Source organism: Eumetopias jubatus, unplaced genomic scaffold (genome assembly GCF_037043125.1).
Source record: "Eumetopias jubatus isolate StellerSeaLion01/CBP00866 unplaced genomic scaffold, mEumJub1_p1.0 scaffold_5, whole genome shotgun sequence".
In the NCBI taxonomy this organism is placed as follows: domain Eukaryota; kingdom Metazoa; phylum Chordata; class Mammalia; order Carnivora; family Otariidae; genus Eumetopias; species Eumetopias jubatus.
In genome coordinates this window covers 110,978,661-111,003,405 of record NW_028274811.1, presented here as the reverse complement: position 1 = coordinate 111,003,405, position 24,745 = coordinate 110,978,661, and the positions used below count along the sequence as shown (strand labels likewise).

At 45.3% G+C, this 24,745-nt stretch overlaps 1 protein-coding gene across 2 annotated transcripts in view; it reads right to left on the bottom strand.

Annotated features, from left to right (window-relative positions):
• GLRA1 (glycine receptor alpha 1) overlaps window positions 1-24,745 on the bottom strand; it is a 78,789-nt gene that overhangs the window by 11,406 nt on the left and 42,638 nt on the right. For both annotated transcript variants that reach the window (XM_028106487.1, XM_028106488.1), the window contains exons 4-7: window positions 10,768-10,991; window positions 7,962-8,044; window positions 6,650-6,787; window positions 4,620-4,834 (exon numbers count right to left, since the gene is read on the bottom strand). In XM_028106487.1, coding sequence (XP_027962288.1) covers window positions 4,620-4,834; window positions 6,650-6,787; window positions 7,962-8,044; window positions 10,768-10,991 — 660 coding nt within the window. The remainder of the gene's footprint in view (window positions 1-4,619; window positions 4,835-6,649; window positions 6,788-7,961; window positions 8,045-10,767; window positions 10,992-24,745) is intronic.

The window sequence follows — 24,745 nt, the reverse complement described above, 5'->3', positions numbered from 1 at the left end:
TTCATCCACAGACTCAGTGCATTTTTTTTTTTTTTTTGATGCAGCAAAGCAAGGTTTATTGAGTGATAGCAAAGTGCTAGTACAAAGCACCCAAGGAGGAGGGGACCCGAAGGGGTTGCTGCAGACTCAGTGCATTTTTAATCTAACTTCCTTTTTTTATTGTTGTTGCAGAAATTGACAAATGGGACTTGAAATTCATATTCAGATTCATATGGAAATGCCAGGGACCCAGAATAGCCAAACTAATCTTTAAAAGAACAAAGTTGGAGGACTCACAATTCCCAATTTTAAAACTTACTACAAAGCAATGGTAATCAACAGTATGGTACTGACATAAGGATAAATATATGGATCAGTGGAACAGAACTGAAAGTCCAAAAATAAACCCATACATTTATGGCCAATTGATTTTTGACAAGGATGTAAATTCAATGCAGGGAAAGGATAGTCCTCTCAACCAATGGTGCTGCAGTAAGTGGACATCCACATGCAAAAGAATGATATCCCTCCCTCATACCTATATGCAAAATGCAAAATGGATTAAGGCTTAAATTTAGGGCTAAACTACAAAACTCTTAGGAAAGAACATAGGTATAAATTTTTGTGACTTTGGATTAGGCATTATTTTCTTAAATATCATACCAAAGGCCAAGCAACAAAAGAAAAAATAAAGAAATTTTACTTCCACAAAAATAAAAACCTTTGTGTATTAAAGGACACTATCAATAAAGTGAAAAGACAACCCAAAAAATGGGAAGAAATATTTGCAAACCATCTCTCTGATAAGGGATTAAAACCCACAATGCACAAAGAACTATTACAACTCAACAATAAAAAGAGAAGTACTTTTATTATAAATTGGGCAAAAGATTTGAATAGACGCTTCTCCTAAGAAGATACAGAAATGGCTAATAAGCACATGAAAAGAATGCTCAACGTTACTAATCACTAGAAAATGGAAACGTAAACCATAGTGAGATAGATACTACTTCACATCCACTAAGATGTTTATAATCAAAAAGACATCAGATGATAAGCATTGGTGAGGAAGTGGAGAAATTGGAACCCCGGTGAGATTATGAAGTGGTGTAGCCACTTTGGAAAATAGTTTGGCAGTTCCTCACAAAGTTAAACATACAATTACCATATGACCCAACAATTCCACTCTTAGGTAAATACCTATGAGAGTTGAAAACATATGTCCATACAAAAACTTGTACACAGATGTTCATAGCAGCATGATTTATAATAGCCAAAAAGTGGAAATAACCCAAATGTCCCTCAACTGATGAATAGATAAGCAAAATGTGATTGTCCCATACAATGGAAATATTATTCAACCACAAAAGGGAATGAAGTGCTGATACAATGTACAACACAGATGAATCTTGAAAACATTATGCTAAACGAAAGTGCACATATTATATGATTCCATTTATATGAGATGTCCAGAATAAGCAAGGTCACAGAGGTGAAAAGTAGAGTAGGGATTGCCAGAGGCTGGTCAGAGTGGGGAATGAGGAAAGAGTGTTGATGAGTTATGGGGGTTTCTTTTGGGTGATGAAAATGTCCTGGTATTAGACAGTGGTGAGGGTGTGCAACTTCGTGAATATATTACTTGCCACTGAATTTTATGCTTTCAAAAAAGTGAATGGAGAAGAATGTGAGGTTGAGTGTTAATAGCATATGGAGCCAAATACCAAGTCTGGTGTTAACAATGAGTGGAGCAGAACGTTGAGTCTAGTGTAAATCATAAGTGAAAGAGAATGTAGCATCAACTCTTAATAGGCAGGTGAGCAAGATGTTGAATCTAACATAAGGAAAAGGAAGCAGATATATCTGCTGTTACAGTTGCACAGAGCAGAATGTGTTGTCACGTGGTAACAGTAAATGGGGTTTGGTTTCAAGCATTTATAGTGAATCTAGAAGAATGCAAAGTCTAGTGTTAATAGTGCAAAGGGCAAATTACTGAGTTTTGTGTAACAGTGAATAGAGGAGAGAGTGGTGTCTAGTGTTAATGGCAGATGAAGCCGAATGCCATCTCTCACATTAAATGCTAATGGAACATGAAATATCATGAAAACAAAACAAAAAAACAGTGGGGAGATTGTTCTAGATTAAAAGAGTAGCCATATACAGAGGTGCCTGGGTGGCTCAGTTGGTTAAATGGCTGCCTTCTGCTCAGGTCATGATGCCAGGATCCTGGGATTGAGCCCCACATGGGGCTCCCTGCTTCGTGGGGAGCCTGCTTCTCCCTCTCCCTCTGCAGCTCCCCCTGCTTGTGCTCTCTCTGTCAAATAAATAATCTTAAAAAAATAAAAAAAAAGTAACCATATACAATATGAATCTTGAGTGGATCCTTGATTGGATCCCTCACCATATTTACTGATGATGTTTTTTGACATTTGGGAAAACCTAAAGTTTCTGTATTAGATGATATTATGGAATTATTTATAATTCAATAATTACTGATATAAAATTGATATATAATATATAAATATAATTGATATAAATATAATTATTATTGAATTAATGTTAACTTTTTTAGATGTGACAATATCATTGTGGTCCTTATTCCTTATTTAGAGATGGCTTGTCATGATGTCTGTAACCATTAAATGATTCAGCAGAAATTATGTCTATCTACCTACCTACCTACCCACCCACCTACCTATCTATACAGAGAACCAAAGTAAATGTGGCAAGATGATAACAGTTGGAATCCAGGTGAAGGATATTAGACTGATCATTGTATAGTCTTCCAACTTTTCCGTATCAAAACAGAATGTTAAATGAGGCCTTAATTGGAAATGGTACAGAATGTTGTATTTAGCATAAGGCTGAAGGGAGCAGAATATGGAGTCTGGCATTAATGGTAGAGCTGAATGTTGTGTTTGCTGGTGAGTGATTAAAACAGAATGTGACTCAAACAGTAGTGAGCGTAGTAGAACGCAGGGCCTAGCATTAAGAGAGAGGAAAGCAGAATGAGGCATCAAGCATTAATAGTGAAGGCAGCAGAATGTTGTACCTCACGTATGGGTAAATGAAGGAGTATGTGGTGTCTGGCATTAATAGTAAATGAAGCAGAACATTATGTCTAGTGTTAAAAGTGAATTAAGCAGAATGTGAGGTTTGGTGTTAACAGTGAAAGGAACAGAATGTTGCATTTATTGTAAGGGTGACTGGTGGAGAATTAGTGTCTGGTGTCAGTAATGAAGTGGAATGCTGTGTCTGGTGTTCGAAGAATGGAGCAGAATGTTGTGTCTAGCACAGAGTGAATGGAGCAGAATGTGTATCTGGCTTATATAGTGAATGGAGTGAAATGCTGTGTCTAGTGTTAATAGTGAATGGAGCAGAGTATGGTTCAAGAGTGAATAGTGAAAATAGCAGGATGTGGTGTTGAACATTAGAAATGTGAAAGAAGATTGAGGTATGGGCAGAAAAGGGTTCACGTATGATGTTTGGGATGAGGCTGCAATCTTACAAAGGACCTACTTGCAAGGTTGGCCCTTGGTTGACAGCTGGGAACTTGGATTTTGGGAATGTTCCCACTTTCCCTAACTGATAAGGATGCCTCACTGTGCCTAGACTGCCCGTACCAACAATATGGATTGTGCTGAATGTCTGCTTTCCTTCTGGGAGTCCGGAGTTTTGCTATGTGCCAGGCAGAGGGGGCCTATGTGACCAGCACCCAATAAAAATCATCCATACTGAATGTTAATGAACCTCAAAACAATGTCTCTATCTCCCTGGGCAGAAACATCCCACACATGTGACTGCCTTTTTATTTTTAGGGTAAGAATGTGCTCTCTGTGGTCCCTCATGGCGGGGAGAAAACAAGGAAGCCTGCAGATGGTTTCCTACAGACCCTGCCTGTGTCTTTTTACTTTATCACCTAGCTGTGTATTCTTTTTTAAAATTTTTATTTATTTTTTTTATTTTTAGAGATTTTTGTTTTTATTTTTTTCAAGGATTTATTCATTATATATAGAGAGTGAGTGCTCGAGCAGGGGGAGGAGCAGAGGGAGAGGGAGAGGGGAAGCAGACTCTATGCTGAGCGTGAAGCCTGATGTGGGGCTCCCTCCCATGACCCTGAGATCATGACCTGAGTGAAACCAAGAGTCCCACGCTCAACGGACTGTGCCCCCCAGGCGCCCCCCCTAGCTGTGTATCCTTAATGCAACACTATAAGAAATCTTAGCCGTGAGTACAGTGATACGCTGCGTCCTGTGAGTTGTATCAAATCTCTGAACGTGGGGGTGGTCTTGGAGACCCCCACCACAAAGCATCTACTGTTAATGGTAAAAGGAGCAGGATGTTGTATTTAGCACTAAAAGTGAATGGAGGAGGAGGTGGAGTTGAGTGTGAATAGTAAGTGAAGCAGGATGTATGTGGAATGTTGGTAGAGAATGGAGCAAAACGTGGGGTTTGGCAACTGTATACAACATAGTGTTCAGTCTGGAGGAGAGGTTTGATGCATCAGAATGCTGGATCCTGCCAAGTGCAGCAGGTGAAGACAGAGTGACTAATTCCTTGTGCTCCCTTTATCTCAGGCAGGGTAGGGAGATGAGTGTCCTTCTTTGTCCAGGTGTTCTGTGCTCTTGGGCAGTAGGACTTACCTTGGGCAGGGATGCTCGGGAGCCAGAGCTCTGGGTGGTCATGGTGAGCACAGTGGTGATGCCCAGGCCCACACGGGCTGGTGCGGCATCCATGTTGATCCAGAAGGAAATCCATGAGAGGATGACAATGAGTAGGCTGGGAATGTACATCTGGATCAGATAGTAGCCCATCTGTCGCTCCAGGTGGAACCGGGCCTCAATGCAGGTGAATTTACCTGTAAGAAGTTAGAGTGAGAAGGCAAAGTAGCCTGGTGGGTAGGACCATGACTCTGAGGTCAGAACAACCTCAGCTGGAGTCCTGGCTCAGCCTCACACTAGCTCTGTCCTCGGTCAAGTGATTGGATCTCTCCGTGTCTCAGTTTCCTCGTCTGCGGAAAATTGGGGATGATGATGATGATGATGAAGATGATACCTACCTCATGTGGTTACCTGCACGGTTACTGTGAGTATAAAATGAGATGATGCCTATAAAGAACTTCTCACAGTCGTCACATCATTTATGCTCAGGGATGTCAGTTGCCATCATCCTCATCAGCCCTGTTTTGTTGCTAAGAGTGGGCCTTAATGGATCAGTTATCTTCCCCAAACATGACTTGATCCTGTTACTTCCTCTTATAAAAACTTTCTTTCCTTCCTTCTCTCCTCATACCAGAAAGTCCCCATTATCTACAGGGAAAAGTTCAAACTTTTCAGTCTGCTCTTCATAGTCATGCTCTAGCCTGTTTTTCCACCCACTTCCCTTCTTTCTTCACCCTAATCATGAGCCCCTCCACTCTATCCCTTGCCTTGAGCATGTCCTGCACTTTGACCTTTCTGAGCTTTGGCTCCTGCTAATCCCTCTGCCTGGGATGCTGGGACTCTTCCCCACAACCAGCCCCCTGCAGCGCGGTTACTAGGGGAGTTCCTAGAGCTCCCTGGACTGGTTGCCCCGTGTGGGCAGGGCCTCGTCAGCCTCTCCCCCTCGCATCCACAAGGCCTAGCACAGAACTCAGCTCTCACTGAAGTGGGAATAGTGAAGAGCAAATGAGATCATGAATGAGAAAACACTGTGTGAACAGTTTCGGGCTGTGGTACGTGAGTCAGTGTGACTATGTGATCCGTGGGAAGTCACTGCTCTCATGGCTGCTAATGGGAGTCCCATCACCTCTCTGCGTCTCAGTGTGCCCAGGGATCAGGAGAGTATCTCTGGAGGTTCTGAAGCATCTCGGAGGTGACCCAGGAAGGGGCAGCTGTCCTCAAAAGACCAGAGCCCAGGCTGCCTGCCCTTGCCCTGGGCCTTCTACTTGCAGCAGAGCACCCAGTGATTTCTCTCAACCCCCCTGCTTCACCTCCTCCCCTCCCTGGCCCCTGTCAGCAGCCTCTTTCATGCCTCCACTCTCCTCAGCTGGGCTCAGCAGCAGCCTCCTGTCCAGCCCTCCAACTGGTGTACTGACTGACTGCCTTTCTTCTGCTGTGCCTCCGTGAGCTCCTTCCCAGCCTGTGTCAGGGCAGGCGAGGCCAGTCTTGGTCTGACCCCAGTTCATTCCTGCATCCCATCTTCCTACAAAGGCTGTGCTATGCCTGGGAGACAGAGAGCTGAGCAGAACAGCCGTGGCTTCTTCCCCCTCTTGCAGCTCGCAGTCTAGGGGGACCCTTTCCAACTGCACTGTTTATGAACCTTAGTGCCACCTCTCAGCTTCCTCCTGCTGGGGTCTGACGAGCGCACTCTGTGTACCGTGTCCTGTCAGAAATGCCAGTTCCCCTGTGACCGACACTGCTAGATGTCCTAAAAGCAGCTCCTCCCTTCCACCTTGGGAATAGGATTCATTTTGACCTGGGCATGCTGCTACCTGGAATGAAGACTGTGTCTCCCACCTACCTTGCAATGAGCTATGGCCTGAGCTTCACTTATGTGCCCCAGGACATCCGGGAAGAAAGTACCAGAGTTTCAAAGACTATGCTCTTAACCACTAGGTAGTAAAGAACTGTGTCCATTACGGGCACCTCATAAGATCTGTTGGATCAAAGGCTGAATGAATGTTTGGACCTACCTGTGTTGTAATGCTTTGTGCAGTATCTCAAGTCCTTCTCCTCTTTCAGGATAAACTGGGGTAGAGTTAGTCCATCTGCCACCTGCACAGCTCCCTGCTCCTGCCACTCGAAGATCAGGTCATTCATGGTATATCCAACTGGGATGGGGGATCAGAAGAAGGAGCGGTCACCACCCAGAAGCACTTATTTGAGGCATGTCAGAGTTGGTTTGGGTTAGAGACTGAGAGGCATCAGGTACTAGAGGGAACGCATGAGACCCATGTTGCCTCACCACGACCCCCTCCTGACTCCCTTTCCACCCTCTCCCCACCTCCCCTGCAACCAAGGAGGTTAAAACTGGTTTTATTGTTTATATCAAGCCCCTGCCTTCTACCTCCCTTCCTGCCCCTACATTGGCTTGTCCTTTCGCCTCCACCTCTTACCCCCGTGGTCCTAGTCAGTTCACGTCTGCTGTTTGGCCTGCGTACCATCCTTGCAAGCTCCCTGCTCTGCTCACAGCAGCTTTTCCTCTGGGGAATGACTCTACAGAATACTGTTGTGGGACTATCAGCTGGGGGCCGAGGTGTTAATGACTCAACTAGACCAGTCAGATGCTCTGTCCCAGGACTTGACTCTTGAGTCAAGTGACAGAAGTTTCAGGAGTTGGCTGGTGCCAATTCCCTTCAGATGTGGTGCTCCACCCAAATCCTCTGCCCTCGTTCCTGTACTTTCAGCTTCTCTTTTAAGTCCGTGAGGAAGCCCTATGTCCTTCCCTTGAATGCCACCTTTTAAATTAGATTGGTTTCTGTTTGCAGTCAAAGTCAGCACCCTCCTCCAGTAGGTTCACTTGTGACCTCCTACATAAAGCCCCCTCCAGTGCCCCCTCTCAATCCCAGTCAGAAGGAAGCACTCTCTCTGCTGGGAGTCACAGCATTCAGACTTCCAACAACACACTTACCACCTGCTGCCCTGTGTTAGAGTTATTTGTGCAGCTAGCTGTCTGTCTCCCCAGCTGCAGGGAGCGTCCCCGGGAGTTCAGGGACCGTGGCTTATTCAAGCTCTTTCTCCTCTGTTCCTGGAGAGCATATTCACAAGGGACATGGAACAGTGCCTCTTGGGAGAATACCGCCGGCTCCAAAGCCGGGCCTCAGCCAGCCAGTAAGGGGGTTAGATTTCTAACGCATTTTCTAAAGCAAAGACCCCCATCTGGTATTTTGGGCTCAGTCATCTCGTGGGGTCCAGCAGTTAGGAGCAGCTGTATGGGAATTTCTGCAGGTCCCATGGGTAAAGGGGAGTCTGGTTCTTTCTAAAGCCCTCATGCAGGGCACTCACAGCTTTCCAGTTGCATGATACACGTCTGGACATCCATGGGGAAATTCTTCAAGTCCATGGGGCAGGCCAGTGTTAGGGTGATTCTGAGAAGAGAAGGGAGTTGAATGATGCTAGAGCCACAGACCAGGGAAGCTGTACCTCCATTCTAGTTATTACCAGAAAATCAGTTATCTTGGATAGGTCAAGGAGGTCAGGGAACTAGTGTTTATTGAAATAATATACGTATATTTCTACATTCCAGATATGGAAATAGAGGCTCAGAGAGATATAGTAGGTTGCCTAAAGTCATACAGTCGGTGGAACTTCTGGGTTTCTGTGGAGTCTGTCTGGCTTCTAGACATCTGCTTTCAGCAAGTGAAATGAAGGCCTGGAGGCCAGGTACTGCCCCTGATCCCTACTCTTCTGCAGAGGCTGAATTCCAAGTTGAGCAGCCCCAGGCCTCAGGCATCCAGGTGCACTTGCAGTAGGGGCTCCAAGTGGTTCTTTGCTGCCTCCCTTCATACACTGGACTCATCAAACATTTTAAAGAGGCCCTGGGTGTCCAAACAGAGCTAGCTCACACCTGTGGGCTCGTCCTGGGGTCAGTTGGGAAGTGGTGGGTGCCCCAGGCTTCTGGGAGAGCTGTGTATTTTGGTTTGTTCCACTCTTGCTGAGGCTGAGCCTTAGAACCAGAGGGAGTCCCCCAACAGAAGTAAAGTCCACAGTTCAGGCTAGGATGCAAGGCTTCAGCTTCAAAGGCTGTGCCCACATTGGAGCACCTGCTGCAGAGAATAGAGAAGAAAGGCTCTCAGAGCCCAAAAAGGCTTAGATCATCAGACCAACTCCCTTATTTGACAGTTGAGAAAACTGAGGTGCAGAGAAGGACTGGTCAGGACTCCTGCAAGGTCACACAATGCGTGATAGCTCAAAGGCAGGATTTAGAACTGTTTCCTGGCCATTGGATTCTGAGTTCATGTGTTTATTTTCTGACACTGCTCTCCTGGAAAGCGCCTCATTGGTGGTGGTCTAGGGACACTTGGCTGCTGGCACCTTACTGCACATGGTGAGCACACGGCCCTGTATCAACCTCCTCCCTCCAGCTCACACCCACTGCTCTGGGTTTGGGCCCCATTTAAGCACAAGGTATAAGCAAGCAGGGGGAAAAGGGAAGGGAAGGGGAGGGGGAAAGTGAAGAGAAAGTGAACAGAGTTGAATTTCTGAAGATAAAAGCTCCAAAGTAGGGCAGCTGTCACACTAGGTTAATTTTCTGAAGTTGAATGACCTTGGGAACATCACTTTCTGCTGATTTGTCCTTCTGTCATGCTGCATGGGGCTTAGCTTTGTAGAGATACCAAACCAGCCTGGCAGCAGCAAAATCCAGGCAGAGTAACCTCTCCTGCCCCAACCATCAGGGCACCTGTGGTCATCCTGAGCCCCCCACCCTTCCATCTGGATGTGCACTGGCAGGATGGGCTCCAGGGTGAGGAAGGCCACGTCCACCTCTGGCTCCACCCAGCCATCCCCTCCTCGGTGCCTCCTTTCCCTGCTGAGATTCTTAAGTCCCCTCTCCCACCTGGCCTGCTCGCAGGAGTCACCCTGAGTCCAGTCACATCTGAAGGTTAGGATGGTTGCAGCCTCGCCTATGGGCCTGGACATTTAAAGCTCATCTCCTAATGGAAACAGAAAGATTTATTCCCCGAAGAACTGGAGGGGGAGGAGGAGTCATTTAGGGCCAGTGTCCCCTTGAAGCTCTTTGAAATAAACACATACTCATTCATTCATCAAATGAGCGCCTCTTGAATGCTGGGCACTGTTCTGCTAGGCTCTGAGTGGGCATCGGATGCACACCAACAGATTGGAATCGGGGCTGTGCTACTGGGTGACTGTGGGAACTTTGGCAAGTCACTTAAATTTTCAGATCTTCACTTGTCTGATCTGCAAAATGGGCGTAATAGAAACTCTTTCATGGAATTGTTAGGAGGATTACAAATAATATATGTAAAATACCCAGCCTAGTCAGTAAATTCTCAGTGAATGCTACATATGTAAGAATCTAGCATGGACATTGGTCATTTTCTCCATGACTTGGGGGAGGGAATGGGGAATTACATGGGAAGAGTTGGCAGGAGACTCTGAAAGTTTGCCCCTAACCAGTATCTGCAGGATACCTCCCAGCTGAGAAGGGGGTCTCAGCTTCATAGACTCAGTACAAGGTATGGAGGATGGAAGGGGTTCATAGAAGGGAGGGAGCAGCCCTGGCTTGTACCTGTGAGTAGCCTGGCAGGCCCATTTTTGTTGAAGTTGCTATGACTTTTCAGGCTTTGTGCCTTTGCTCCTACTAATTTTTTTTAAAATTGTGATAAGAACATTTAACATGAGATCTAGCCTTTTAACAAATGTTTACGGGTACAATATAGTATTGTTAACTCTAGGCACAATGTTGAACAGCAGCTGTCTAGAACTTATTCATCTTGAGTAACTGAACACCCCTGCTACTGAGCACTGTCTTTGAATACTCTTTTCCCTTCTTGTTTTATTGAAATGCTGGGTAAGCTTAGGGGCCTAACCTTAACCCTTCTGTCTCTAAAATGCTTCCTCAGTTCCCCCGGTTATAACGAACCACTCACCCCTAGGACTTCACCCAGTATGTTATTCTTACTCCCTGAGTGTAATTTACAGAGCTGGCTCTGCACATTGTGCAAAGATGTGGGGTTGCCCAGGTCTGTGCACCCGTGGTTGGCCCACCTCTTAGCATCTGCCCCCAGGAGGCCATGGGACCAGGTGCATCCTGAGGAGGATGGCAGGGGTGAACCTGTGTGGAGCTCACCTGATGCTGTAGAGGACATTTCCATTCCGGGAGATCCTCAGCAGTTTGTTGTCGGTGGTGATCTCATGGAAGTGGGCCCCCTTCTCGTTGGCGAAGAACAGGTCAGGCTTCCAGATGGAATCCAACATGGATGGGTCCAGGTCCAGAGAGTCATCCGGGTATTCATTGTAGGCCAGCCGGGGGTCATTCCACTGCTGCCTCAGGAAGATGTTGACCCTATAGTCCTACAGCCAGGAGATAAGGAGGTGGAGTCAGGGTCAGGCCCCGGATGTCCGCTCTTGGAGGGCCCGGATGCTTTCGTTCAGTGCTCCCCAAAGTCCCTTTTGGAGAGTTAATGAGGGTGGTTGCAGCTTATGTGGGTGAGACATAAAGTCTGTGCCTCAGGGAAAAAGTCAGGGGAGTCATCCCTGAAAATCCTCTCCATGCCCTATGAAGTATATTCAGCTCTGAACTGAGATTATTTAAATGGTACTCTTTTGAAAAAATTTAAAAATAAAGTTCCACCTGATAATAATAAACACCTGTTTTCATCCTGTTGACATTGTGTCACGTTTGCTTCATGTTTTCGACTAGAGAAATAGCACATCTCAGATAAAGTTGAAGTCCCCCTTTTATTATGGAGGCTGTCAGGGCAGTAATTCTCATGCACAGTGAAGTTTGAGAATCACTCTTCCAGGTAGATTGATGGAGCAAAAGGAGAGGCTGAAAGCTGCTGCCTGAACATTCAAACTGTTCTGCTTGAAGAAAACAATTAGTTCCCAAGCAGTGAAGGAAGGATGGGTGAATTCTGCGGTGCTCCTCCTGGTTCTAAAGTACATACCACTCTGTTTCAATCCCAACCTTCTGCAACCTTCTATCACACATGTTGATTTATTTGTTTGGGGAGGATTTCCTTTTTAATTTTTTTTTCCTAATGTAAACTCTACACCCAACGTGGGGCTTGAGCTCATGCCCTCAAGATCAAGAGTCACATGCTCTACTGACTGACCAGCCAGGCGCCCCTGGGAGGATTAATAGACATTGTGGAGCCACATCTTACTGGGTTCTAAACTCAGTGCTAAGTCTAATGCTTCTCAGATGGGACTGCAGTGTAGTTATTCTGCTGGAAAAAAAAGTCATGATCAAACCAATTAGGGAAATGTTGGACTAAATCAAATGCAACTGATTTTTTTATTGTGGGACTTCTTGGAGACCGTAATATGCTAATTATTTGTATGTATCTCCAAGAGGGGAATAGAATATATATTTCCCCGATTTATTTTGAGTACAGAACGCTTGCATTTTGGGCATGATGCTTGCCTTCTACAGAATGTATGTAGGAATTGCCGGCCTAGTCGAAACTCCCTCCCCTACCCCCCACCTTGGTTTCTTTTCTGGATGGAGAAACTGAAGTCCAGAGAGTTAAGACTGACCCAGGATCACTCTGAAAAGGCAGGTCAGAGCTGAACTGTGGAGCGTAAGAGTTCTGCCTCCTAGCTGAGGATTTGTTCAGCTGGTCCTAGGATTGCTGAAAGAGTCCATTCAGCAACCAATCACAGCCTGAGAAGCAGTTAGTGGTATGGGTAGGTCTCCATGCCAGGAGAGTGGGTCATGAAGTTAAGAAATATTTTCATGAAGAAATATTTTCGATTTTGTTAGGGAGGCATTGTAAACCTGGGATCTATGAATATTATGATACCACAAGTAGAATTTGGGGTTTATTTGTGTTTTCCCAGGAAGAAGAACATGGCTGTCTATGTTGGATTCTCAAAAGGGTCTATAGTTCCCCAAAAGATCAATAACCTGGGTTCAAGTCCAACTCGGACTGCTGTCCTTCCAGGAATCATCTCCACATAGGAGTGCCTGCTGCCTCCCCTGAAGGTGCTGGAGAAATGAGGTCATGTAACATTTTCTCTTCCTAATCACTCTTGATCTGTCATCAGCAGGGATGGACTAAAACAAACAACCCTCCTCGCCACCCTCACCCTCACCCCTGCCAGGTCCCCCCCAGTACGTGCCTCATTCTGTTTGCGTCCAGAAATATCAATAGCTTCATAAAGTGTTCCAAGGTATTTTATAGGATTGTGCTATAATTTAATTGAAGCCTCTCCCTCCAGCCCCATAGAAAAGGACATTTGGTCTCATAATCTCATGTCTTATAAGTCCCGTGGTGGAGGGAGGGCTCTAGGCCAGACCTGGATGTTGATACTTGGTGTTTCCTGCTGACAGTAATGGACAGCTCCCAATCTGGCCACCTCTGATGGGGGAATTAGAAGTAGCCTCTCTTTCTCTCTTCAATTTTATGTGGAGTGTGTGTGTGTGTGTGTGTGTGTGTGTGTGATGGGGCACTGGGCAAGTCATGTCAGAGGAAACAGACCATGAATGGTAGGGCAGGAAAAGCCTCCAGTCCCCAAATCCCAGCTGCACTTTTGAGGTTCTTGCCAGTGACGTGTCAATGCTGTTTATGTGGCTGGAAGGAAGAAAAGAAAGTGGCCTTTCTTAAAATGGTCTGTTAGGCACCAGGCACCATTCTAGATACTGTCTCACACAATTAATCCTCGCAAAACATGGGCAAGCTAGACATCCAAGTTCCCGTAGTGAGGGGAAGGGGATCAAGGTTTGGAAAGGCTGTGAAACTTGTCCAAGGCCCAGAGCTAGTAAGTGGCAGAGCTGGGCTCCGAAGGCCCGTCAGCCCCACATGCCGTTCCATCCCACAGGGGCGGATAGCCAGCTGGGTGCCAAGGATACTCCTCTCCCCTCGCTGCCTCCGTGAATTCTGCCTGCTCAGCTTCAGCGGCTTCAGCTTCTGCAGGAGCCTCAATGCGCCAGGCTTCCATGGCCTCTTCCTTTTCTGATCTCCCAGCAAAACAGAATCACTGGAAACATGTCCTTTAGCACTGTATGTGTCTTATCTCCTCCACTTGATCAGCAACATTTTGAGAGGATGAACCTGACCTTACATTTCTCCTGCACCGTCTCGCCTACCCACCCAGTCAGTGCACCTAGGAGCTACCCAATACCCAGAGGGAGGAGGAGGCAAAGCCAGAAAAAGTTCACTTAAGAAGAGCTTTCCTCATTTGAGAGTGGAGAGCCTGAGACCCAGAGAGGGAAGGCATTTTCTAAGGTCAAACAGCAATTCAGTAAAGGACCCACGATTGGAACCTGAATTTATTTCTCTAGTGTTAAAAGGAGTTAGGATAGATGGTCTCGAAGAACCCTTCCAAATTGAATAGCTAATTGCTAGTTTAATTTTTTTCCGGCAACATTTAACTGAGCATCTACTGAGTGCTAGGCACTGTTCTAGGCACTGGAGGATCTGCTGAGAACAAGAAAGACATATTCTTGCAGCCACAGAGCCTAAGTGTAATGTTGACAGCACATGGACATAAGGGCTCCCATAAGGATTAAGTATAGGGTGCCAGGGAGGTGTAGAAGACAGGCCCTCCCACTAGACTGGGGGCTGGTGGTCAGGGAAGGCTCCAGAAGAAGTAATACTCAAGGTCAGACGAGATGTGGTTGAGCCAAAGAGGACAAGCCCTCTGGGGCAGGAGGAACCACATATTGGAAGGCCTAGAGGCAAAGCAGGGCATAGTCCTTTGGAAAGGAGAGCAAGCAGATGAGAAAGGGGAGGACCGTTTATGGGGCCTTGCCAACTGCCCTGAGGAATTTGGGCTTCATCCTGAGAGTCATGTGGAGGCTTTGAAGAATTTTAACATTATTATGTTTGTATTTTATGACTGATATTTAAAAAATATTTTCTTTTTTCTTATTATAAAAGTAAATGCATGTTGATGGTAAAAAAAAGGTAAAGGCACATCCCTTAAAAGAAGAAAAACAAAGTAGCCATAGGGTCTCGTGATGAAATGGCTAATGAAAAGTGAGAGCAGGAGACCTGGAGGATGTATCTGGTGTCCTCGGGCAGCTCGACTCCTCCTCCTGGCAGCCCACGCTCTGCCCACAGCAGCTGCTGCCCAAACAAGCTGTTGCATCGATTTTCTCCCCTCTGGTTGGGAAACGGCAGTAGGAAATGCAGTTTGGAGGCAATCGATGTAATTGGTGTAATAGGCTGAAGGCTAAAGGCTGTTTTGCTTAGTTAGCCCTGCAATCACGCTGGTCAGTGTTCAACATGCTGGGGGGCCCTGTTCAGGTTCAGGGGCCAGAGGAGCAACATTTGAGTTCTCTACCCTAGAACCTCAGGTTCCAGCTCTGGTAGTTGGCTTCCAGGTCTCAAGCTCTCAAGGGTGGCCCATCTAAGTCTGAGGTGGGAGGGATTTCCAGAGCTCTAGCTCAATAGTCTTTAGCATCAACTCACCCATCCTCCCTGTGAAGAGTCCCTGATGGTCTGCTTTCTGGTACCTAGGCAACTGCCTTGCTTCTAAGACCAAGGCAGAGCATTAATCCCTTCATTCACTCATTCTGTCATTCAATAAACATTTACTGGCCGCTTTCTGTGGTGCCACCTGCAGTGGGATTTGCCCCCCACTGCCACCCCCACTGTGTCTAATTTCAGATTCTAACCTTTTCCAGTAGACTCCTCTAAACTCAGTACTGTGGCAAAAGAGGAAGCATGAAGTGTTTTAGTAGGAAAGAGCCTGTGTGAGTGTAGTGGTGAGAAGGGGATGGGGTGGGCGGGGTGTTGTTACCTTTGCAATCAGAGCCAAGAGACAGCGCCCAAGCCCTGGACAAAGAACCAGATTCTTAGACCTTCCTAGGTCTCAGCATTCTGGCTCTCAAGCGATGTCTCTTCTCGAGACTCATTTCTACTCTATAAACATGTATTAGGCCTAGAATGGTGATGATGGAGGCATAAGGTCTTGGTTTCTATCCTCAGACAGTTCAAATTATCTAGCGGGTGAGGCAAGGTATGGACACAAATATCTACCGTACAAAACCGACAGTGACAGAGGTCAAGGGGGTTTTAAAACTTTGCTATTAGATATTGCTCTCAAGCTGTTGAGATAGTTTCCAGCCAGGTTGGATGAATCTGGAAAAGCTTTCAGAGAGACGGTGACATTGGAAATAGCCCCCCCCCTTTTTTTAAGATTTTATTTATTTATTTGACAGAGAGAGCAGCAGAGGGAGAGGGAGAAGCAGACTCCCCGCTGAGCAGGGAGCCCGATGCGGGGCTCCATCCCAGGACCCTGGGATCACGACCCGAGCCGAAGGCAGACGCTTAACCGACTGAGCCACCCAGGGGTCCCAGGAAATAGCCCCTTTCAGTTTGCCTCATCCTACTGAAGTTAGCCTCTCTAGGTCTGGTGTTGTTCTGAGATGGGAGCTCTGTCTAATTGCAGCTGGAAAGGAGGACAGGGGTGTGTGAGGAGAAAGTCCGGAGGTGAGGAGCGAGGCTTAGAGCAGGACAGGACTTGAGACCGGGATGTGGCCTCCTCAGTCTTTACATCACGGTGTATATAGCTCCTCAGAGTCTTTACATCACGGTGTATATAGCTCCTCAGTCTTTACATCACGGTGTATATAGCTCCTCAGAGTCTTTACATCAGGGTGTATATAGCTCCTCAGTCTTTACATCACGGTGTATATAGCTCCTCAGTCTTTACATTACGGTGTATATAGCTCCTCAGAGTCTTTACATTACGGTGTATATAGCTCCTCAGTCTTTACATCACGGTGTATATAGCTCCTCAGTCTTTACATCACGGTGTATATAGCTCCTCAGAGTCTTTACATCAGGGTGTATATAGCTCCTCAGTCTTTACATCACGGTGTATATAGCTCCTCAGTCTTTACATTACGGTGTATATAGCTCCTCAGTCTTTACATCACGGTGTATATAGCTCCTCAGTCTTTACATCACGGTGTATATAGCTCCTCAGTCTTTACATTACGGTGTATATAGCTCCTCAGTCTTTACATTACGGTGTATATAGCTCCTCAGCGTCTTTACATCAGGGTGTATATAGCTCCTCAGCGTCTTTACATCAGGGTGTATATAGCTCCTCAGTCTTTACATTACGGTGTATATAGCTCCTCAGTCTTTACATCACGGTGTATATAGCTCCTCAGAGTCTTTACATCACGGTGTATATAGCTCCTCAGAGTCTTTACATCAGGGTGTATATAGCTCCTCAGAGTCTTTACATCAGGGTGTATATAGTTGCAGGTAGAAGGAATCTCGTGTAGAAGGAACAGCACAAGCAAAGGTGTGGAAGTAGGGGCCTTCCGACCATTCAGCTTTGCTCAACCACTAGCCGTAGAAGTAATAATAGGTCCCCCTTATTGAGGACCTACTATGTTCTAGGCATTGTGCTAAGCACGCCACACATTTCCTCTCATTTTATCTTTAAAACAATCCTATAACATAGGTATTTTCAACCTAAGTTATAGACGAAGATTCAGAGAGGTTAAGTAATTTGTCCAAACTCACCCAGTAATCAGTAAGGTTGGAATTTGGATCTGGTTTGTCTGATTATACAAGTTCATGCTCTCAACTACTCTGCTGTGATAAGGCGGTAAAATGGGTTGATTTGAGACTGCAGATATCTTTAACTGTCAAACCAAGGGGTTTGGATTTTGTCATGTAGTCAACTGGGCACTGCTGGGGTCTTAAGCAGTGGAGCAATATCTCTGTTTGATTTCAGAAAGGTCAGTATGGCAGAAAGACCATGGAGTCCTGGAAGTGAGAGAAACAGGCACAGGGGGACCTGTTTTGAGGCTGTTGTGGCAGTCCAAGAAGGGCCAGCTAAGCTAAGACAGCAGGAATGGAGTCTGGGGTAGATGAGAGAAGCATATTTCTGTCATGACCATCATCAAATATTACAGTTAGAAAGAACCTGTGGAGAATTCTGTCTCAGCGTTTTCATTTTACACACAGCCCAGAGAGGGAAAGGGACTCTCCCTGGGCCACACAGCAATTCAGCGACTAAGGTGGGACTTGCATACAGACGTCTTGACCCCATCCCACTTCTTTTCCTATCTCCTTGTACACCTTTGAGGGTAGGAGAAGGAGAACCTAGTTGAAGGTGCCATTAAGCAGGCTCTGCTTTCCTTGGAGAAGCTCAAATGTGAACTTGGCTCTGACAGGATTTGGGATTAGCATGAGAGCTGCACCAGTCTGCTGAAAGCCAGGGCCTGGGGGCATCAGAGTAGAGGATGCCCAGGCTTGGTTTATGAGCCGCTCCTTCCTCGCCCACCTGCTGCCCTTCTTCCTAAGCACTTCCTCAGACCTCTGAGAAGCACTGGGGAGCCAAAGTCATAGACTTTGTGAGACAAGTCAGCCCCAGCTCTTCCCAGTTCTGTGAGAGTAAGGACCTGGCTCATTGGCATATGCAGAGTTTACTAAATCCTGCCCGAGTGCCAGGTCCTGTGCTAAGAGCTTTAGCGGACACTTTCTCTCTAAATTCTCACAGTGATGCCATTTTACAGATAAACTGAGGCCTGGGGAATATCAAGGGCTTTGTGTAAAGTTAGTGACAGAGCCGAGACTTGAATCCATGACTCGCTGACTCCAAAGTCTGCTTTTAAGTAGTATATAGCATTGGCTCCTTTTTATTAATAATGCATCATATTTAGTTGCTGTTCTGTGCCATTTGGCATGAAGAGAAGATTCTTCTCCCCACTGGACAGGTGAGGAAATTAAAGTCCTAAAATCTTGAGTTCCCACCGCTAGTCACTGGTAGATCCAGAATTAATAACAGCGGTGCAAATAATACTAATACTTAAGATTGAGACTTAACCACGTGTAAGGAATGATGACAAGAGCACGATGTGTGTTATTTTATCTTCATAATAATCCTGTGATGTAGGTTCTATTACCATTCCCATTTTACAGTTAGATAAATCAAGGCACACAGAGGCAAAAGTACTGTTTCTGACATCACACAGCGAGTAAGTGCCGAAGCTGACATTTGGACCCAAGATTTTCATGCCAGAGCCCACGCACTTAAGTCCTAGACTGCACCGCCCGGGATCTCCTAGAATTGCCCCAAGTGAGAGTTTCATGTCACCTGAATGTCATCGGATACTGCTTCTCGCTATGATTATGTAGCTGTGGGTTTGCAGAGACCCACAATTATCAGGAAGTATTAAAAGGACAAAGCTTCTGCCCCAAGTCCAGCAGTCCACTAGTGCTTCTACCTCAGTCCTGATCTGACCCTTGAATTTGACCCATCGTCTGCTCTACACTCAAGTCCAGTGCTGGCAGACTCCCCAGATCCCGACCCATTGACTCCTTGGATCCAGATGCTGGCTCTGTGGCTTGAACCTCTCCCAAGTCACCACACTGCCTGGTGCGTTCTCATTCGGATTTCACGCAACCAGAGATACATTTGTTGTAAAGAACTGTGGATGGTTTGGACCAGCGGAGCTGAGCGTCTTTGTTTGTCTTTAGGGAATCACTAAAACACAGCATGAGTTTAATAATTACATAAAAAGCTAATAGCAACTACTTTTATTGGGAGTCTAGCATTTGCTAGAACTTTATATGCATTGTATCTCTGAACCTTTCATCAACCTAGCACATTGGGTATTATTATCCTCATTTTACAGGGGAGGAAACTGAAATCCAGAGAGATCAAATAGAGGTTAAATGTCTGCCCCAAGCTCCCAATAGCTAGTAGGTGTTAGAGCAGGGATATGAATCCAGGAATGTTTGGCTCCCAATTTCATGTTCTTTTCACAACTGCATGCTGCTACTCTAGTTCCTTTTTTTTTTTTTTTAAACCAAATTCCTATGTGGGTAGGTAAAAGAAATATAACAGACATAGTATACTGGGACCCCACTGAGCCCATGTGACAGGTTGGCTCATGCATGTCCTTATAGTCAGTAGCAGGTGAAGAACTTTGGATTGGGATATTAAACAGTGAGGTGGCTTCATAACTGGTTGCCAAAGGGTGCAAATTGGGGGTGGATGTTAAGCTGGAAAGAGGAACGAGGACAGTGTTGGCAGCACGGGGCACAGTAGTGAGACATGCCACTAGCACATTTGGCAATATGGAAACCACAGGTTGCTCTGTGTGGGTTAAACTAACAGCAGAGAAGAATTTTCAGTAGAGGAGTTTGGCAAGGCCCAGCATCAATCACAATGTCCCACGTGTAATCCCGATGATTTGGAACAGGCCTGTGCTTGTAATTTAATAACTGGAACCCTAATTTACTGGACTGTATCTCATTTAGAGAACTGTTTTATAAACATATGGGAGTATTCATTTAGTAGTATGAGAAAGGGTGTTTTGAGGAGCAGGAATTTGGCAGTTGGTAATCTAGCATCATCTGGTGGGGGGGAACACCAACATTTTCATTCCTGCAGAGAGGGTTTCTGTGTGGTGAGGCAGGGATGCTTTCTTAGATCTCTCTCTGGCCTGGATGAAATTTTCCCTAAAGACTGTCTGTCTTCTTTTCCTGTAATTCCAGGTATGTCTAATGTGACTCCTGATTGGCTTCCCCGATATTCAGAGAGCGGCAAGGGAGTGCTTTCATGGAGGACATAGCATTCTTATTACTTGAATGGAAGGCCCCACTGTAAATTAAATAACGTGGCAGTCTTATTTACCAACTTCAGTCTTTTGTGGGTTTGATTGTCCTGAGTCAGCCTTTCTGAATCCGATGATAGGGAGCCAACTCTGAGCTGTCATAAATTCCCGATTGCGACGCCCCCCTCGGTGGTGTGCTGGGAGAGAGGCATCCAGCCCCGTTTTCTGTCTGTAACAGACTCTAATGGCATTTCTGAGCCTTCTCTCTTTGGCCTTCTTTTAGTATTCAGTTTATCGAGGCTTTGTGGAGTGTTGAGCCATATCTAATTGGATGACATTTAATAGACTTTCTGTTGGATTCCCCCAAACCCAAGAGTATAAAAAATGACCTAGCATTAGCTGTGTAGAGAGACAAAGTGTAATGGAAAAAAGCAACAACAACAAAAGGATCTCGTCCAAAACAGCAGCCAACCTCACAAAATATCCACGAATAAACCTAACAAGAATCTGTGACTCATAGATATTTAAGAAAAACCCCAACAACTCTAAAACTTTACTGAAAGGCATAAAGGAATACCTAGATAAATGGAGAGATGTACCGTGTTTATATGATATTGTAAAGATGTCAGTTCCTCCCAAATTAATCTATAAACTCAATGCAACCCCAATAAAAACCTGAGGTGATTTTTATCAGCCTCAACAAGCTGATTCTAAAGTTCATAAGGAAGGGGAAATGGGCTAGAAACATCAGGAAAACCTTGTAAAGAACAACAGAGAACTTTTTCTACCAGACATAGAAATATAACGTTAAGCCATAATAATTAAGATAGTGTGGTATTGGTGCAGAAACAGACAAATGAAGCAACAGAACAACACATTGAGACTGGAAACAGATGTAGGTATATATGGGGATTTAGTTTATGAGAAGGATAACATTTCACAGTGGAGAAATACTGACCACTTAAGAATAATGATGGGGAAATTACTATCTAATTGGAGAAAAATAGAGTTGAACCACCACCAAATACTTTACAGAAAAACAAAACCAACTATATTAAGGAGGTACATGTAAAAAGGGAAACCTATAATATTATTGATAATGCCCAGCACGCAAAAAATATGCAAAGATGCTCAAATTCACTAGGAGTCTGGAGTGAAAATTAAAAATGACAATGAGGCACCATTAAAAAAAATTCCGTTTGATAAAATGAAAAGGCTTGACAATATCTTGGGTCGGTAAGGATAAAGAGAGATGAACACTGTTGTGGGGACAGTGAATTAGAAGCTTCCTTGGAAGTAAGCTGGACAATGAATCTGTCAAAATCACAAAAAGTTGCATGTCCTTTGATCAAGTCATTCCACTCTGGAACATCCTGAGGAAATGTGCAGAGTTATGTACAAGAATATTCTTTGTGGCATTGTTTGTAATAGTAAAAAGCTGCATAAACATAAAAGGTCCACCAGGAAAAGAACTTTTTTAAAAAAAATCTTATTTATTTATTTGAGAGAGAGAGCACAAGCAAGGGAGCAGCAGAGGGAGAGGGAGAAGCAGACTCCCCACTGAGCAGGGAGCCCGATGTGGGACTTGATCCCAGAACCATGAGATCATAACCTGAGTTGAAGGCAGACGTTTAACCGACTGAGCCACCCAGGCGTCCCGAAAAGAGTGGTTTAATACCACAGAATGATGGCCTGTCCTGAGCATGGGATTTTTTTTTTTAAAGATTTATTTATTTATTTGAGAGACAGAGAGTGCAGGGGGAGGGGCAGAGGGAGAGAGAGAATGTCAAGCATGTTCCCCCTGAGCGTGGAGCCCGATGTGATGCGGGGCTCCACCTCACGACCCTGAGATCATGACCTGAGCTGAAATCAAGAGTCCAAAACTTAACTGCCTGAGTCACCCAGGTGCCCCATGGAGCATGGGATTTTACAGGCAGCTTGGAAACAGATTAGAATTATTTGTCCTATCTGGCATGTGGTAATAAACCAACTCTTATATTCCAAGTTGGTGTTGTGCAGAGACCTAGGAATGAGTTAGACCATATGTAGTCACGGGGAGAGAGATTCCAAGACACGGTGGGAAGGGAAAGAACACAGTCCTATTTATACAACGGTTGTGCATATGTACATATATGTATGTGCGATCGAGCGAGGTAGCAGGATGTACATGACTTGTTTGTAGTGCTTAACTCAGGATAGGACAGTGGGAGTTGGAGGAGAGTGGGAAGCAGGGGTCATTCTTCTTTTCTTTCTCTCTCTTTTTTTTATTGGACTGACTACAAAAGCTTGTTTTCATCTGTTACTCAGGTATTTAAAAGAATGTTCCAGAGTCTAGCTGTCTGTAGCATAGTGTGAGTTAACACTGGGACACAGCTACCTAATGGGAAATGTCTTTGAAGTGGTATGCATAGAAATGATTTTTGGGTTCTGAGGAGGTTCCCTGGGGTGGCCTTGGGGAGGCAGGGATTGAGGGAAAAACCAAGGGATAGCCTTGTTTTGGTTTGTTTAATCAGTTTGTCAAAGTGCTACAGAAGATTTAGCTTAAAACTGAACTGAGCTGCTGTTAAAAGCAATGCTTTGAAGCCCACTAACCCAGAATTGGGATGGCAGTGGCCTCACCTTGGGATTGGTTAGCCCGGTAATGGGTATTAAGGAGGGCACGTACTGCATGGAGCACTGGGTGTTTCACGAAAACAATGGATCATGGATCACCACATCAAAAACTAATGATGTATTGTATGGTGATAATGGTGACTAACATAACATAATAAAATTAAAAAAAAAAACAAAACCCCTTCAAATAAAAAAGCAAACAAGACAACAAACAAGTGAATGTTTACATTTGAGATGTTGCTTCAAGGAACATAGTGATGTGATAGTGACTGGAAGGGAGATCATTTTTAGATAGGGAGTCAGGGAAGAGCTCTCTGAAGAGATAGCTGAGCCCTGCAGGATGAGAAGGAGCCATTTCACACAGAGATCTCTCTGGGTGGACGGAACAGAACAGAATAGAGGAAGAGAAGCTGCTGTGGGTCTTGAAGCAGGAGAATGCTGTGATCGGATTTAGGGCTTCAAAAGATTCCTCTAGCCACTATGGGAAGCGGTAGGGGACAGGACGAGGGGAGGCATGGAAGCCAGGTAGGAGGTTGTTTTAGTCAAGCAGGAGAAAGATGATGTCACCTAGACTGACATCAGCAGGGTTGGGAAGAAGTAGATGGATTTAGTTTTATCTTCATGACTCAATGTATCTGCTTTATTCAATCAGTTGACCCCAGAAGTAGGTTGGAGTTGTAAAGTACTGCTTCCCAAACAATGTATTAACATTTAGGGTTGGACTAAGGGGTAGTGGTAGCTGTCCTTGTGTATCTTGAGGTCTCATTTGCAAATATCCAAAGGGATGGTTGGACAAGGTCTTGTTGTGATGCAAGTTCTGATAGAATTGCACAGATCCTACTGATTAACCAGACCACAGTGCAGAAGACCAGGATGAGGTCATGTCCTCCGATGGCCCGTCGTCCCCTTGGCTCTGCCACCTTTCCTCTTGCCTCATGCTGAGCAGGTGGGTTGGGCCAAGAGCAGGGCTTCAGAAGTCAGGCAGCCGGGGGGATAGTAACTGGTGAGGACATTTATCGGCTGGAAAGCCTTCAGTGAATTAAGCCCCTCTGAGCTTCGGTTTCCTCATCTATAAAATGGGATTGTTGGATTGCATGGAATAATCCCCATAATTTGCTAAGCACAGATGCTAGGTTTTCAATAAAGTGATCAATAAATGACAAACACTGCCACCTCACCCTCTCTTCACAGCCAAGCTTTTTGGAAGAATTATCTTCCTACTGTCTTTCCTTCAGTTTGTCTTCTGCTTTCTCCATGCCCCTGATGTTACATTCCCTAATTTCATTCACGCTCCCCTTCCTGCAGCCCCCACTGCCAACCCATTGGATACTATTGTCTTTTCTTACTTGACTTTCCCCCTCCTTTAGCACCGTTGAACACAAACAGGTTTCTTAAAACCCTCTTACCATTGGGTCATTCTGTGACATCATCCTCTGCTGGAAGGTTTTAACATGGAGAGTACCATGATCAGATTTCCACTTTAGAAAAATTACCCAAAGTCACACAACAGCGTTTTCACAGTACCTGGCACATAGGAGGTAAGTGTTGGCCAATATTGCTATGGGTTGTCATGATTCGCTATGTCCCATAGTGTCCTGTGATCTCTCTCATCACACTGTGTTGTCACCTTTGGTTTTGTTGTTCATTGTCTCCAAACGAGAAAGCAGAGACCTACTATTCTGTTTACTTCTGGGGATGTGGGGGGATCACACTTTTCTTCAGGCAGGGCCACGTGACTTCCTTTGGAGAATGAGGTGCTCAAGGCTTCAGTGCTTTCTTCCCTTGCACAACAAATGTGAAATCACATATTGATATGGAGATGCAATGCTCAGCCACGACATCGAGGATAATAGTCTTGGAGAGTCCCCTGGATCTGTAGCAGACTTGAGATGAGTGATAAATCAGTCTTTGTTGTTTTAAGACTTTGAGATTTGGGGGGTTGTTTGTTGCAGCAAGA